The sequence below is a fragment of the Amborella trichopoda genome, chromosome 10, assembly GCF_054954075.1.
Source record: "Amborella trichopoda isolate Santa Cruz 75 chromosome 10, AtrichopodaSantaCruz75HAP2 v2.0, whole genome shotgun sequence".
Taxonomy (NCBI): domain Eukaryota; kingdom Viridiplantae; phylum Streptophyta; class Magnoliopsida; order Amborellales; family Amborellaceae; genus Amborella; species Amborella trichopoda.
The window spans coordinates 7,918,699-7,934,883 of record NC_142345.1 but is presented as its reverse complement, the minus strand read 5'-3'; the positions used below and the strand labels follow the sequence as shown (position 1 = coordinate 7,934,883).

The 16,185-nt window shown below is 34.0% G+C and overlaps 1 protein-coding gene across 10 annotated transcripts in view; it reads left to right on the top strand.

The window, feature by feature from the left end:
• The window catches only part of LOC18446227 (Ssu72-like family protein), a 38,899-nt gene extending 27,207 nt beyond the window's left edge, over positions 1-11,692 (top strand). For 7 of the 10 annotated variants that reach the window (XM_088848613.1, XM_088848611.1, XM_088848612.1 and 4 more), the window contains 3 exons: positions 9,377-9,529; positions 11,192-11,310; positions 11,409-11,692. In XM_088848613.1, coding sequence (XP_088704739.1) covers positions 9,409-9,529; positions 11,192-11,310; positions 11,409-11,510 — 342 coding nt within the window. In that variant the 5' untranslated portion in view covers positions 9,377-9,408 and the 3' untranslated portion in view covers positions 11,511-11,692. The remainder of the gene's footprint in view (positions 1-9,376; positions 9,530-11,191; positions 11,311-11,408) is intronic. The other 3 variants (XM_006856349.4, XM_020674734.2, XM_088848608.1) reach the window with 1 other exon arrangement.
• Positions 11,693-16,185: the final 4,493 nt, after the last annotated feature.

Sequence of the window (16,185 nt, the reverse complement as noted above, 5' to 3'; positions counted from 1 at the left end):
GGTTATTATGTGCTTGAAGATATATGCATGTGAAGTGTTTGACCATCTACTAAAGTGAGGTTTAAAATGTGATCGTGATCTAAATCTGACTGCATCTTAATCCATATTAGTGGCCCACTTTAATTGATCCTAACATATGAAATTGTTGTATATGATTAATGAAGAGAAACCTAGTGAACTCGGTGATGACTCCACTCTTAGAGACTAAAAAATATTTGAAGTGAAAAAATGATGATTTTTCATTTAGAGGTGCTATCCTAAATTGAGTGTTAGGTTGCACAAAGTATTTGAAAAGTATGCTAATGCTAAGGACTTATGGGCTGCTATCGAGAAGAGGCTTACTAATGATAATTATGTTGGTAAATGTGAGCTTTATGAAAGATATGTGTAAGATGAAAGATGATCAATTGGTGCTAGAGTATTTTGATGATATGAACATTATGGCTAATCAACTTGCCGGTTATGGTGAACCCATAAGTGAGCACCAACAAATCATGAAAAATATTGAAAGCCTTCCAAATTCTTGGAAAACTTGGAAAAAGAACTTGCATCATAATGGTACAATCCATACCTTAGATGACCTTAAATGATATTTGAGGATAGAAGAGAATGATAGAGTTAAAGAGAAGGATGAAAGAGCTAAAAACCAAGCCTACCTAGCAATGTCTAAGAAAAATGATAACAGAGTTCCTAATAAGAATGCTAAGAAGCCTTTCCATCCTAAAAATTCCTACAAGTTCAAGAAGTGCTCTAATTATAGCAAGTTTGGTCATATTGCTAAATTTTGTAGGGAACCCAAGAAGAAGAATGTTGGACAAAGTAGTGGCTCCAAGGACTTCTCCTTTGTAGTAGAAGAGTTATTGATGGTGAGCTCCCGCAATAAATGGTGGCTGGACTCCAGAGCTACTAGGCACATCACTAACACCAAGAACAATATGGTGGAGTTCAAAGAAAAGGGTGATGGCGCTGAGAAGCTTTTTGTGGGCAACTCGTCTAGCATTAACATTCTTGGATAAGGGAAAATTAAGCTTCCACTCCCATCCGGTGGCAATTTGACTCTTAATGATGTTTTGTGTGCTCTAGATATGAGAGAATTTAGTTTCTCTCTCTAGATAGGGGTGGGGGTAAATATGTAAGGGATGGAAAGATGATTATCAAGAAAATGATGTTTTTGTTGTAAATGCCACAATGGTTGGCAATATGTGCAAACTTGATCTTGATAATGGAATGAAAAGGCCGTTTGCTTATGATGAGTGTTTTAATATTTGGCATAGAAGGCTTGGTCATATTGGTTATGAGAAATTAAGTAGATTAATGAAAGAAAATATTATCCCTTATCTAGAAAAAGAAAATTTCAAGTGTGAAACTTGCTTAAAAGAAAAAATGCATGGAAAACCTTTTTCTAAAGGTAAAAGAGCTAAAAAACTTGAAATTGTTCATACCGATATATGTGGAAAATTAAAACCCAAAAGTATAGGTGGAAGTGAGTATTTCATTGCTTTTATAAATGATTATTCAAGATACTCTTAACTTACTTAATTTCTCATAAAGATGAAGCACTAGACAAATTTAGAAGGTATTAAATTAGAAGTTGAAAACCAATTAACTAGAAAAATCAAGATTTTTAGAAGTGACAGAGGAGTATATAGAACTGATGAATTTAGTGATTTTTGTAATAACAATGGAATAGTTAGGCAAACCTCTTTGCCTTACATCCTTCAACAAAATGGAATGGCCGAGAGAAAGAATAGAACTTTAATTGATATGGTTAATTGTATGATTCAAGAAGCCCATGTAGAATATCAATTTTGGGGAGAAGCTATCATGGCGGCAACATATATATTAAATAGAGTGCCTTCCAAATTAACTAATGTAATACCCTATGAGCGATGGTTTGGTAGGAACCCAATCTGGACCATATCACGGTATAGGGCTCTATGGCACATGTTCATATTCCCCGTGAGAAGAGGTATAACCTTGGACCCAAGACTATAAAATGCATTTTTGTGAGATACTCCAGTGACTTAAAGGGATATAGATTTTACAATGAAGAATCTGAAGAAATTGTAGAGATGCTTACTTCTTTGAAGATGTTGAAACATCAAAGGTAAAAGAAACTAGAATTTTAGAACAAAGTGGGGAAGAAGAACCTCAAACCCTAACATAATTAATGTAGGAAGTTCTTCTCAAATTGATGGCACTAAATTATTTAAGCCAAGAAGAAGTACTAGGGAGATTAAGGGACCTAGTTATTTAGATGATTATGTATACTATAATGAAGTTAATGAAGCACCATGTAATTTTAAGGAGGTTATTTGTTCACCTGAAGCAATGAGTTGGATGGAAGCTATGAGGACTAAATATGAGTCTTTGATAAATAATAAAACATGGGTATTAGTAGAATTACCTACAAATAGAAAGGCAATTGGTTGTAAATGAATATATTCAAAGAAACTTAATTCTGATGGAAGTGTTAATAGATATAAAGCAAGATTGGTGGCTAAGGGATTTAGTAAAAAAGAAGGCATTGACTACAAAGAGACTTTTTCACTTGTAGTTAGGAAATCTTCCATTAGAATAATGTTAGTCATAACTAATCATTATGATTTTGAGATTCATCAAATGGATGTTAAAACTATCTTTTTAAATTCAGAATTAGAAGAAGAAATTTACATGTCTCAACTTAAAGGTTTTGAATGTGAAGGTCAAGAAAATAAAGTATCCTCAAGACAATGGTATTTGATATTCTCACATACACTTGGAGAATATAGATTTAATAATATTATTGCAGATTATTGTGTATACACCAAAGACAGTGGCGGTATTCATTTAATTTTGGCCCTGTATGTAGATGATATAATGATAATAGGAAATGATGGAAAAGCCATAGAGGAATGTAAGATGTGGTTGTCCTCTAAATTTGAGATGAAAGATAAGGGACATGTTGACTATATTCTAGGAATTAAAGTTTCTAGAAATAGAAATAAAAGATCGATATATCTTGACCAAGAGCAATATACTCTTAAAGTACTAAAAAAATTTAGAATGGAGAATTCTAAACCTTTGGCTACCCCAATTGACAAAAATTGTAAATTGGCAAAGGAAATGTGTCTTATGACTAATAAAGAGAAGGAAATCATGCAGGATTGTCCTTATGCACAGGTTGTAGGGTCACTTAATTATTTAATGAATAGTGTTAGACTCGTATAGCTGATGCAGTGGGGGGGTTGTTAGTACATATATGATCAATCCTGGTATTGAGCATTGGAAACTAGTTAAGAGAATATTTTGATATTTAAAAGGGACACATGATTATGACTTATGTTATGGTACTAAGGATCTAATCCTTGAGGGATATAGTGATGCTAATTTAGGAGGAGATGCTGATGAATATAGATCAACATCTAATTCGTTGTTTACTTTTGGTGGGACATGTGTCCCTTGGGGTAGCAAGAAGCAAAAATGTATCTCACACTCTACTATGGAAGCAGAGTATATAGCATTGTATCATGCTTCAAGAGAGGCAATATTCTTAAGGCAATTTCTTAGTGAAATGCCACTAGCCAGCTATAATGATATAATGTGATAATCAAGCGACAATAGCCATCTCAAAATACCCAATGTATCATGGCAAATCAAAGCATGTTAAGAAGAACTATCACTTCGTAAGAGAAGTTGTGGCAAATAAGAAGGTAGAAGTTAGCTATCTTCCTACACAATTGATGGTCACTGATCCATTAACCAAGGGTATTAACATTGACCCATTTGCAAGGAGTGGCTGCCATGGGACTTAGACGAATTGATAGATCGTCATAATTGATACCTGAGTGGCATGTTAAAACATTTGTGGGCCAGTTGATAAGTCTTTATGACTATGAGATTTCATGAGTAGCCTCTGTGGCACTGTGCTGATTATGGCTTTTGTGATATTATCTACCTTTGTGGCAGATGTTTGAGCCTCCAAGGGTAGAAAGGTTAGGTCATTTGACCTTTAATGGTTCATTATGTGATGAAAATCCCTCGGAGGGATGTAGCCACGAACCATTGCTAGCTAGTGTGCATTTGCACACGTTTTGCCACTATCCGTAGTCAGAGGGAAGTGATGTGTTAGTGGTTATCCGGGCAGTTGAGAATCTCTTAGTGAGATGCATCTTTTTGTGAGATTTTGTGGTGACTCACTGCATCGATGAAATGGCACCACATGTGATGGGTGCATGTATAGCATAACAGTAGAAGATATCCACTACTACTTGTTTCTTGATACCTGGTGGAGAGATTATGTAGATCTAGAAGCATATGCATGAAGTTCATGGTAGATGATCACGCACTACCTAACGACTATGATGAGATTGCGAAAGTGTGTGGTTGATGCCTTTGAGTGAGTGGATTGTATATGTGGATAGATCGATCGCTTGAGGATGTACCGCTCAAGTGATCATGATGGACTTTCTTGCTTCAATGGATGGATGTTTTATTAAGCCAAAACTGTATCGAAAACAATGGGGAATGTTAACCATGGGTTTTCTCCATGCCCTCAGGGATGGTTTTGAAATAAAAATAAGTGTTGTATTTATTTTTATTAATCACCAAAATACCCATTATTTTAGGTGCCCATATTTGTTCCACATTTTCAAAGTCTCCTCTACTCATTTCCTTTTTCTAACCATTGAGGCAAGGGGGCCATATACATTGAGGAAGGGTTTGGGGAGAGTGGAGTGATGTACTTCTCATTCTCTCCCAACATCCTTGTTCCCTCTCTCTCACTAAGTATTTAGAGGTGCCTTGAGCCCAAGGGTGCATCTATAGCCTTTTAAGGGATACCCTAATCATCTATTATAAAGCCATCTTGCTCCATCACCTCTCTATTGCTTTTCTCTCCTTACAAAGCTACTAATATCTTCTTGATCTAGATTTTCAACAAGGTTAGGGTTGTTTGTGATGCTCTAAAATGTGGGTATACTTATTCTCTACAAGCCTTAACTTGAGCACTTTAGTGAGTTTGTTTCATGCTTTATATTTACTCATTGACTAAAATAGAGTATTCAAGTTGATTATTTGAGCAATTCTTATTATAGATAACTGCTTATAGTTATTATGTGATTGAAAATATATGCATGTGAAGTGTTTGACTATATATTAAAGTGGGCTACTAATATGGATTAATATACAATTAGATTAAGATCAAAGTCATATTTTAAACCTCACTTTAATATATAGTCAAATATTTCACATGCATATGTCTTCAATCACATAATAACCATAAGCATGTATCTACAATAAGAGTTCCTCAAATCAACTTGAATCCTCAATTTGTTATCATCAATTTCATACTCTATTTTAGTCAAGAATCATAACAAGATGAGCAAATATAAACTATGGAATCAACTCACCAGAGTGCTCAAATTAGGACTTGTAGAGAACAAGTATATCCATATTTTAGAGCATTACAAGCAACCCTAACCTTGTTGAAAGTCTGGATCAAGAAGATATTAATAGCTTTGTAGAGAGAGAAACGCAATAGAGAGGTGATGGAGCAAGATGACTTCATAATAGATGATTAGGGTATCCCTTGAAAGGCTATAGATGCACCCTTGGGCTCAAGGCACCTCTAAATGCTTAGTGAGGGGGAACAAAGATGTTGAGAGAGAATGAAAAGTGCATCATTCCACTCTTCTCAAACCCTTCCTCAGTGTATATGGCCCCCTTGCTTCAACAGTTAGAAAAAGGGAAAAGGTAGAGGAGCCTTTGGAAAAGTGGAACGAATATGGGCCAAGTAAAAAATGGGTATTTTGGTGATTAATAAAATAATTATCTTTATTTCAAAATTGCCCCTAAGGCTATGAAGGAAACCCATGGTTAACATGAAGAATGGTTCACTGTCATTCTCATGTTTTCTGGACATACACTTCCATCTTGCTTATCAGTCTTTGGAGGAGCAAATTGTTTCAAGTCTATAAATATGTTGTGCGTAGAAATAAAAATTCTTTTTGTTTGGGGACAATAACATCTCTAGCCTTTATGATCATCTGAGAGTCCCACAAAAATACATGTTTTGGCTTTAGGATCAAGTTTTTTCCGAAGGCTATCTTCAATGTGGACATACACCAACATCCATAACTCCTCAAGATAGAGTAGTCAGGATTTCTTCCAAGTAATGTATGGCATGGAGATTTTCGATCCAATACATCAGTTGGAAGTCTATTATCAAGAAGATAACTATATGGAAAGCTTCAGTCCACAAAAACTTTGGAATTCCACTAGAAAATATAAGAGATAATCCAATCTCATTTATATGTCTATATTTCCTTTCTCCACATTTGTTGTGAAGTATAAGGACAAGAAACTTGTTGCTCTATCCTATTGTCCTCACGTAATTTTAAAAGTTTTGAGACGAGCACTCTCCCCTCCATCACTACAAAAGTATAAAATTTTCTTATAGAAGTATGTTTTAACATACAATTTCAAACATCTCAAACACATGAGATATTTTGGTATGAAAGAAAATCCATTTAGAGCTTGAGAACTCATTAACAAATATCACATAATATTGGGAATTGGAAGGAGATGCAGTTGACGCTAGAGCCCATACATCAAAATGCACTATCTCATGAAGAAGAAGCTTTTTTATTAATAGAAACATATGGAAATTTGATATGTTTTCCCAATTGACAACTTGACAAATAAACTCACTAGGACGACCAATATTACATGAAAAAAGTCCTGGTTTACACAACATATTTAAAGACCTCAAAAGATATTATACTCCCTAAGGTGTATATTGTCCATTTTGTCCCACGGGTAATATCCTACCTAGGATTAATTTTAGGACCCCAAATTTTGGGGATATAACCTCTCCAGTCCAATAGATTAATCTCAATAAAAATAAATTTCCTAATTACACCCTCTACACACTTGAAAAAATAATGTCTCAAGATTGAATAGAGGCTGTTCAATTTTTTAGAGGTTGAGATTTAGAAAACTCAAATTGCTAATTTTTTTCTTTTGAGAATAATCATCTAGTGATTCTAAGGTGTTTCCCAAAATTTCAAATTGAAAAACTACACCCAAGTAGGTCTTCCATTCGAGGGAGTAAATGCAAACTATGCTCAACCGGGAGTATAGTATACATGCTCTTTAAAGACTTCATACTACAATGACCCAATCTGTGATGTTGCATATTGGCATCCTTACTAACACAACAAGACAACCAGAGTTTTGAATTTCATTCGTTGTTATGTTGTCCCTTTATTATTGAACACAGTTTCATGCTTAAGAAATAGGGGACCTGATTTTACAAACGTGGAATATGGTGGTCTAGAGTTAACACTAGTACCAAAAGTCTCATATTGGTCTCTAAGACCCTTCAAGGCAATATGCACTTTGTCAGTATCATTGACAGAATGCTGAATCATGGTAAGTTGGTCACCTAATCCTTTCATTTTGGCCATTTTTATTCATATATAGGTTTATCTTACTTTTTTGCAACTCAAAAGTTTGTCTCAAGTGCATTAGACCTATCTGAGGCTGTTGGGTGTATGATTTTTGTAAGGCCTTCCATAATTTTTCCGCAGGATCTATATCGAGCGCTTCTGCCAGTATATTCTTTTGACGAGGTAGAATTAATCCGTCACACTAATCCTTGATCCTTGAAAAACCAATCATCATATTCATGATTAAGGCTTACAACTTTTCTCTCTGTCCTTCGGTACTTACTTCCTCTTTGGTGATTAGCTGTGGTGGTCCCTTGCACAATCCATCGATGTACCCAACAATCATAAGCTTCTGATGCGACGAATCATAACTCGTTTCCATCCAATGAAATTGGAAGGAAAAAGTTCGATGGTAACTTTTGGGAGTTGAATATTGGGGAGACTTGAAGATTCCATGGGATCGAACGAGCAGAAGTAATGGAAGTAGTTTTTTGTTTTTCATAAGAAAAGAGATGTACCATTCAAATGTGAACAATAACAAAGATTTATTGTACACATGTTCATGTCAAAATACATAATTTAGAGTGGAGAAGAGATTTAGGATTAAGAGAGATCTAGGGTTTTATGCCTAGGATTTGATGCCAATGGAATAGAAGAGATTTAAGGTAAAGGATTTAGGGTAAAGAGATATTCAGAGAAGAATAGATTTTGGGTTTAAGGAGATCTAAAAATTTAAAGGGTACAGATTTAGCTTTCTTGTCAATATTGACAATAACGCAATGGATCTAAACAATGATGACAAAGAAAATAAATAAATTAGCTGTTTTGATGCCTTTGAGCAATGGGTCACGTTAGTGGTTGAACCTTGTTCTAACACCGTGTTAATTATCACCTTGAATATTTGAGAGAGAAGAACAAGTTGTGGTGTAGGTAGAAATGGATGAAGTGAAAGCCAAAAGAAGAGTGATGTGATGCCTTACTCCTTCAAGAGTGAGGGCTGCAGCAAATATTATATTTATATTGTTTCTAACCCTAATTAATTGAGAGTTAGATAATTGTGCAAATAAATCCAGAAATAGCAGATTTTTGCTTTACCATGAACATAAACTATAAATACAAGAATAAGTTACCAATAAGTCTTTATGTCAATGCAGATCATTAACCATTCTTTGTAAATGTAACTGGAAGTCCAAAGTCCTAGATATACTCATAACTATGCTCCCACGTCAGAACTGGGAAAACTCTGTCATAAATAGATTTAATTCACTTTTATTTAATTATTGTGACAAATAAATAGGTCGTGAGTAGTTGTTCAAATGGCCTTATTTTACCCCATGAAAACATTAATAAAATACATGATATATTGTGCATGTATTAATAACACTACACCTCATAATTAAGAACCCTAAATGCTGTGCATAGGAGTATGTCCAAGTCAGATCAAGCTTGGAATATCTGCTCTTGTAGACCTTGTAGAGCATTATCTCTTTTCTTCTTCTCACAATAGATGGGTGACCATAGAAGTTCCTTCACCTCTCTGATCTCTTCTCCAACCCCTCGCATGCAGGGGCTCATCTCTCATCTTCTCGTCCCTGTGAGTCTTTTTGGCCATGAATATCTTGAACCAGGTCCAATTGTGTGTGATTTGCCTTTAATTTTACTACCACCATTGTGGTAATTATTCCCTTTTGTGATTCACTCTTCCTATTTTTCTGCGTCATAATTCTGTTCAACCCTGCAGCGGTTGAGAGGCTGAAACAATTGATTGATTTAATTGTTGTTGTGTTTTTCTTGTGCATGTATGCATGCTTTTGTGCATTCCATATATTTTGGATGTCATGGCTTTTCTCTTTATGTTTCAGCTCCCTTTATATTGCTCATGAATAATAGAATACTGTAATTCTCATTTTCTTTCTATTCTTAAAGCTATGTACTTTCTAAACTAGTTGTAAGATACAAGCGGAATGGTCTTCTACCAATGCTAAAAAGGAATTCAAGTGTCAAACTGGCACCTCAACGTTGGCAAGAAAATGCTGCTGATGGGTCTTTTGATGTGGTATTTTCGTTTGAAGAAAGGGTTTTTGATATGGTTGTTGAAGGTTTTTATTTTGCTCTAGGCTTTTCTAAGATTTTATATTTTACATAGTTCTCATAGATTTTTTTTTTTGTGGTTAATTATTCCCCATGAGGTCATTTTTTGATGTTTACATATGTTATTAGCCATGGCAATACTAGGATTCTGAGTTGGACATGCTCTTTTTTGCTGTATCCGTTGAATATTAGCAAGATTTCTAATTGCTCCTTTACTCACGTGTTCATATGATTCACATGAATCCATGTAACAAGTGCAAGCATCTGACACATTTTGGCATTTCTGACACCGAGTATCTTGTACACTGCCGATACTTCTATCCATCAAGAATGTCACGATTTTTTGTCAGACAGACTTTATGTTGTGGGCATTAACACAGTTGTCCATAGTTCTGAATGTGTCTGGATGCCCATACATTGAACATGCTTATTTATTTTTAAATTTAAGGAAAATTAATCAATATAACCACCAGATATGAATTATTTTACATTCTACCCATTTGCAACGATTCCAACGCATGATGATGTGCTTTTTTATGGTAATTTTGAAATGAAATCAAAAGACATGGGCAGAATGTTAAATAATTCATCTCAAATGAGTTTGAGAATGGGCTGGGGCCTTAGTGGTATTACTATCTAGTCTCATGAATGAAGTCTCGGACTCCATTCTCACCAAAAGGTAGATGGCCACTAATACACCAAAAAAAAAAAAAAATCTCTAATTCTAGTTGTTTTCTTATTTATTCATTGGGATCTGGGAGCACATTCTGCTGCTCAAATTTTAGTTATCCAGTCACTGTTTTGATTGTGCTATCTGGAACATGGTTGGAAATGCGAACTTGGAAATTGGTTTTAGCATCTAAAATTTTGGGTGGATTATTACAAAATTGAGTGATTGTATGTGTGCGTCAAGTAATATTCCAGTTTTTCTAAATTTACAAATATATATGTATGCAAGAGTTTTTTTTTCCGAGAATATACAGTCAACTTCACTTAAAAAAAAGTATGCACCAGTGCATATGCTGACACTTCAGCAATGTGTGAATGCATTGTGCCTGAAATGCCATATTTAGTGAGCCATATGAAAGGCATCCTGTCCTAGGCAGACATCAAAACTTGAGTCAATGTGCTAGTGTCATAGGGCAACAATCGGTTTCATCAATTGACCAAAATCCCAATTAATTAATATTGACTCATCGATGTTATAGCTACCCTACAGGACATTCTTCTAGACTCCACATATTCTTAGGAATAATCATATACTGGTTACTATTTGCCCAAAAATAAATATACTGCTTACTGAATAACAAATTGGTTTTTGAGTAGCTAATTGACTTTCTAACTTTTAGATGTCTTTTGATAGTTCAGTTCACTTTTGGCTGTAGTCCCCTTAGATATCGTGTCTTTTGTATTGTTTTTTTTAATAATATATCTTTTTTTTGTATTGGTTCAGGCAATAGGAAGAAATCAACTATTGATGAATTAAGTCATCTGTTTGAAATCGATTTCTGTTGAATTGTACCATCTTTTTATCATATGACATGGGAATTACTTTAAAACATTATAAAATATTTTCCAGAGGCAAGAATGATTCTTGAAGAGCAATGGATATTTCGAGCATTTAAGTGGTAGAACATAACCCCTTCTATTCTGACTGCATTGTTACACAGACCTTCATAACCGGGAACATGCACTGATGAAGACCGTTTTGGTGATCAATTTGGATGTAAAAGACAACCATGAAGAAGCAGCTGTGGGAGCCAGGCTTGCTTTGGATTTATGTAAGGAGGTGAGAAGTGATCAAGTTCTTGTTGCTCCTTTACGAGTGGAAAAGGCAATCTATGTCTACTTTGATTTGATATCGGTGCTGATGTGTTATTGTTATAGCTTGAAGCAGCGGAGTCTTGGGATGATACAATCGATGAAATTGTACCAGCCTTTGAGAGGCAGCACAGGAGGAAGCTCTTGTACAGTATTTCCTTCTACTGAGATCTGCACCTAAGCACAAGGAAGTTACACTGCTAACTCACCTATATTTACTGGGTATATTGTTCTTTACTAATTTCTATGTAAAATTTTGTGTGATGTTATTTTGGTACAGCCTCAAGAAGGCTGATGTTATCATTATAATTATTTAAGTTCTATGGCATTGTTTTGAAAAGAAGATAAAACTTCCACATAGACCATGATTGATTACTAGGAAAGGAAAATATTCTCAAAGCTTTTTTTTAAAAGGATAAAAAAAAACATTGCTGCTCCTGCAGGAGCATTAGAAAATGTACACTATACGGATTAAAAAATGCTTCAAGTTTCCTTATGATGCGGACGCTTGAAGGGAGCACATTTAGCCTTCAACAGTTCAGATTGAATTTAGTGGCATCCAATGAGAAAATAATTCTATTTTTTATTTTAATTTTATTTAGAAATTATATTTATCGTAGCTACATTTTTATGGCACACGAAATAAATCATGCCCTTCAAACATTAGAGGCGTTACGGTTGAGTTTTATTCAAAATATTTTATTTATTATTTCACGTTGGTACAACATATAAAAAAACCCAAATTTTAGGTAAGCATAATTTTGAATAAAAATAAAAAATAAAAACAAAATTGTTTTGTGGCCGTTAGATGTGGCCCTACTCATATCTTGTTGGAAGGGTGCTTCAGCCACAGATTTCCTCTCAAAATACTCTTGCAACTGTGATTTGGAGGGGGCAGAAAACCTTCGAAGTCTGGTCCTCTCCAAATACGGATTTGGGCCTGTCGTTTGCATGGGTGGTGATTCCATTTGGAGCTTATGTTGCTCCATAGAAACAGGAGCACGATCAGGTGCTTTGGAGGTTCTTTTTATGGCACTCAACACGAGTTTGTGAACTAGTATTTTTATTTGCTTCACTTGAAATTTGAAATTTAATTTCCGTTGTTTAATGAAATAAATAAATAAAAGTGTATAAAGGGACAACTTACTTTTAAGACAAGGTGGTCACGATGGCTTTTGTCATTCATATTTTAAATTGGATTGTTGTGAGCATATTATTGATTGGACTTCAAAAAAACATTTCTCGAAACACTTCAAGCCATCCAATTTGACATCTAATTGATAGCAGTAATTCTTACATCTTTTTATGAAGATAAATGGTTTCATAGTATGCAATCCCATAAAAAAAATTATGTTTTTTTTCACTAACAATCTTTTAGCACTTATCTTTCCGTTTCCCTTATTTTGGATTTTGGGGTTTTGGAACCAAGACCATCATCTTTTCTAAGGGACTGGTTGGGTACCTCGAGATGCCTGTCCCAGAGATAGGTCTCTCTTGGAATTCGCTTCTCCTGGAATCAGCTATTCTTGAGATATAGGGGTCTAATTGTTTGGATAGTATCTAGTAAGAAACCTAGAAGATGCATGTTCATGTTTACATTCCTTGGGAGACGTGACTCCCACAAATTCAATGCTAGCTTCTTCTTTTTTTAATATGTTTACTTCATTTATTTTTTATATTAAGCAACAAGCTTCCCATTTTTATTCGAATATTTGATGTTGTTTCTTGACTTTAATTTAACACTTATTTGTATTTTTCTTTCCAATATTATCTTTATTTAGCAATTTTACAAAGTTTCTATATCCCCAATCTATTAGAAAGGTCTCAAAATATTCAAAGAATAAACCATGTAAGACGTTTATTTTTCAAACTACACAATTTTTCAGTCACTACTCCATTATGCAGAGAAATACTAGTTTTGCTTTTTAAACTACACAATTTTTTAGTCACTATTCTATTATCAGTGTATTTAGAGTTCGAGACTCCGCTCGGACTCGTCCTATGGGCGAAGTGAGTTTTATCTAAATAGGTCGTACCAATTTGTAAATAGTAAATACATATCATTATGGTAACGATACATTATAGATGCTTGAATGGCCTTTTGGATAGTGTATATGCATGCTTTTCGACGTGGCTGGGGTGCGATTCCCCCAAGTAACACTTCCCTACTCTTGTAGACCTCTTTCTTTTTTCCTTCTCTTTTCTTTTTTTTTTTTTTTTTTGTTAGGGTTAAGAAATGAGAGCTGAATGAAAGAAAAAAAAAACAAAAAAACAAAAAACAACACTTGTGGCAGTCGAACGTATGAATTGTTAAAACGAAACATACAAAGGCAGATGATGAATCGGCACGACATTTAACATCTTATGTTAAAAAGTCAAGCAGGTTATTGTATTTATTTTGTATTTCTTTAAAAAAAAAAAAAAGGCATTGCAATCGGGTGAGTTATTCTATCCGAGTCGATCTTATGAACACTGTTCACTGTTAAGGGAAATACTACTTGCATATTACAAGGTCAACAATTCCATTACACGGTCTCCCTTTCTCTCTCGTTTTCATTTTATATATATTAAAAATTATAGAATGTGACCATTTACCTTTGATATATATATTTGTATATTTGTGCAAGAGAGAGGAAAACTATCATTTTCTAAGGGAAAAATTTTGTAATAAATAATGAAATTGATTATTTGACCAGGTCCAAGCTTGAAATGGAACTTAAACCCCAACATGTTGTTGTTGGCTATTCTAATTGTCATCTTCGCTACATACAAAACTGCTCCAGACTAATATGATAATGAGTGAGAGAGAGTGAAAGCATCAAATGACCAACGAAGAGCAAGTTGAGATGAAAAATTTTGTTAAAAAAATCTTTTCTTTTAGGGTATGTCCATGAAAGATTACAAATTTTGGTATACAACAAACGAAATTTATAGATCTATTGCCTAACTATTTTGGACAACACAATAAGACGATTGCGAGAGGCAGCAACGCGTTTGGACGGATTATGAGTAGGTTTTCAAGGTCATACATATATATATATATATATATATATATATATATATATATATATATATATATATATAAGCAATGATTCATGCCATCGTTGTATAGTAATATGATGCAATAACATTAAAAAACCATCTTCTGGCCATTTGTTTGATCCAAATTTTAACATATACACTTTTTTCAATCTAATGAACAATCACAAAAAAAAGAAAAAATTGAAAACACAACCTAGAAAGTATTTTCTTAGCCCAAGTAACATAGGCCGTTCATTTTGGTAAGATGCTTAGAACTAAGCCTTTTGAAGGATTTTTTTCATTTTCAATTTTTTTGGATGTCTTTATTACCATTAGATAAACAATGTTAAAAAAGAAATAAATGATTTTAAGTTTATAGAGGCTAAGATCTTGAAATTCACAAAATGAATGGTCTAAATCCGTTTATGGAGGGGACTCATTTCGACTATATCTAGAGTTCAAATTGAACTTTTTTTTCTTGGGGATTGATTATTGAGATAAAGAGAGTGTACAAAATTTGAGGTCATACAATTACTACAAACATGGTTTTCTGAAAGTGTCATTGCATTATACTATGATACAATCGTTGCATTGGATCATTGCTATATATATATATGAAAAATGATCATGTGAGCCAGTGGGCTCACAAGAAAAATGAGCCCAACGGCCCAGATTGAATCTTGGTCGATCTGGCTCATTTTTACTTGTGAACTCACTGGCTCACATGATCATTTATATATATATATATATATATATATATATATATATGGAAAAGTCTTCTTAAAGCCCATAGGCGAAAATGAATAGTAATTTCGCCTACCCTCATCACCGTCCAAGTTTCATCACGCCGTCACGATTGTCTAGTAGTATTTTATTTTTCATTTTTTTTTCTATAAATCAAAATGACCTGAAATTTAGAGGGTATGTACATCTTACTGAGGTACATCTAATAAAAATATAAAAAAAATTATTCATAAAAAATGATTAAAATTCCCCCCTAAAAAGTTTTGGGGTTATTTTGATCAATTTTTCAAGTAAATATTTTTTTTATACTTTTCTAAGATTCTTCTATTTTTTATGAAGACACGTTCCAAATTTCTGATTATTCCAATTTGTAGAAAAAAATTAAAAAATGAAAAATAAAATACTACCGGACAATTATAACGGTACGATGAACTTTGAACGGTGATGAGAGTAAGTGAAATTACTGATCATTTTCTATATATATACCTATACATAAACTTTTCTCACATGGGGTTCTTTTTCCATATATAAAACCCCACTTCTTAATTGTTCAACGTCAAAATACTGTTTGGTTTTCAATTTTTTCACAAAATATATCTTATTGAAATTTGGGACATCCCTTCTTTTTATTGGGCACATCTAGCAAAAATAAAACGTAAAATATTTCTTAAAAAAATAAATAACCAAAAAGCCCCAACAAGTTTCAAGGTCTTTGGATGATTTTCTATCACCCGAAATATTCTTAATATTTATTCATGTTTAGCTCAGTTAGATGAATGCATGGCCCAAAATTTCACTATTATATAATTTATAGAAATAAAAATTAAAAACACAACACTTTGAACTTCAGATCAAATTATAACACTAAAGGCAAGGGTACTCAGATCATATGACTGAGAGCATGGGTCACATAAGTGACTGGGGAAGAAGAAATGACCTTCCCCATGAATAGGAGAGCTGCCCAAACATTTTCTTTTTAGAAAGAACGTTATTAATCCTTGAGAAATAGTCTAGTACAACTTAGGGCTGGGCTGGGATGGCCCGGGCCGGGCCTTGGCCAAACTGAATGGGACTGGGC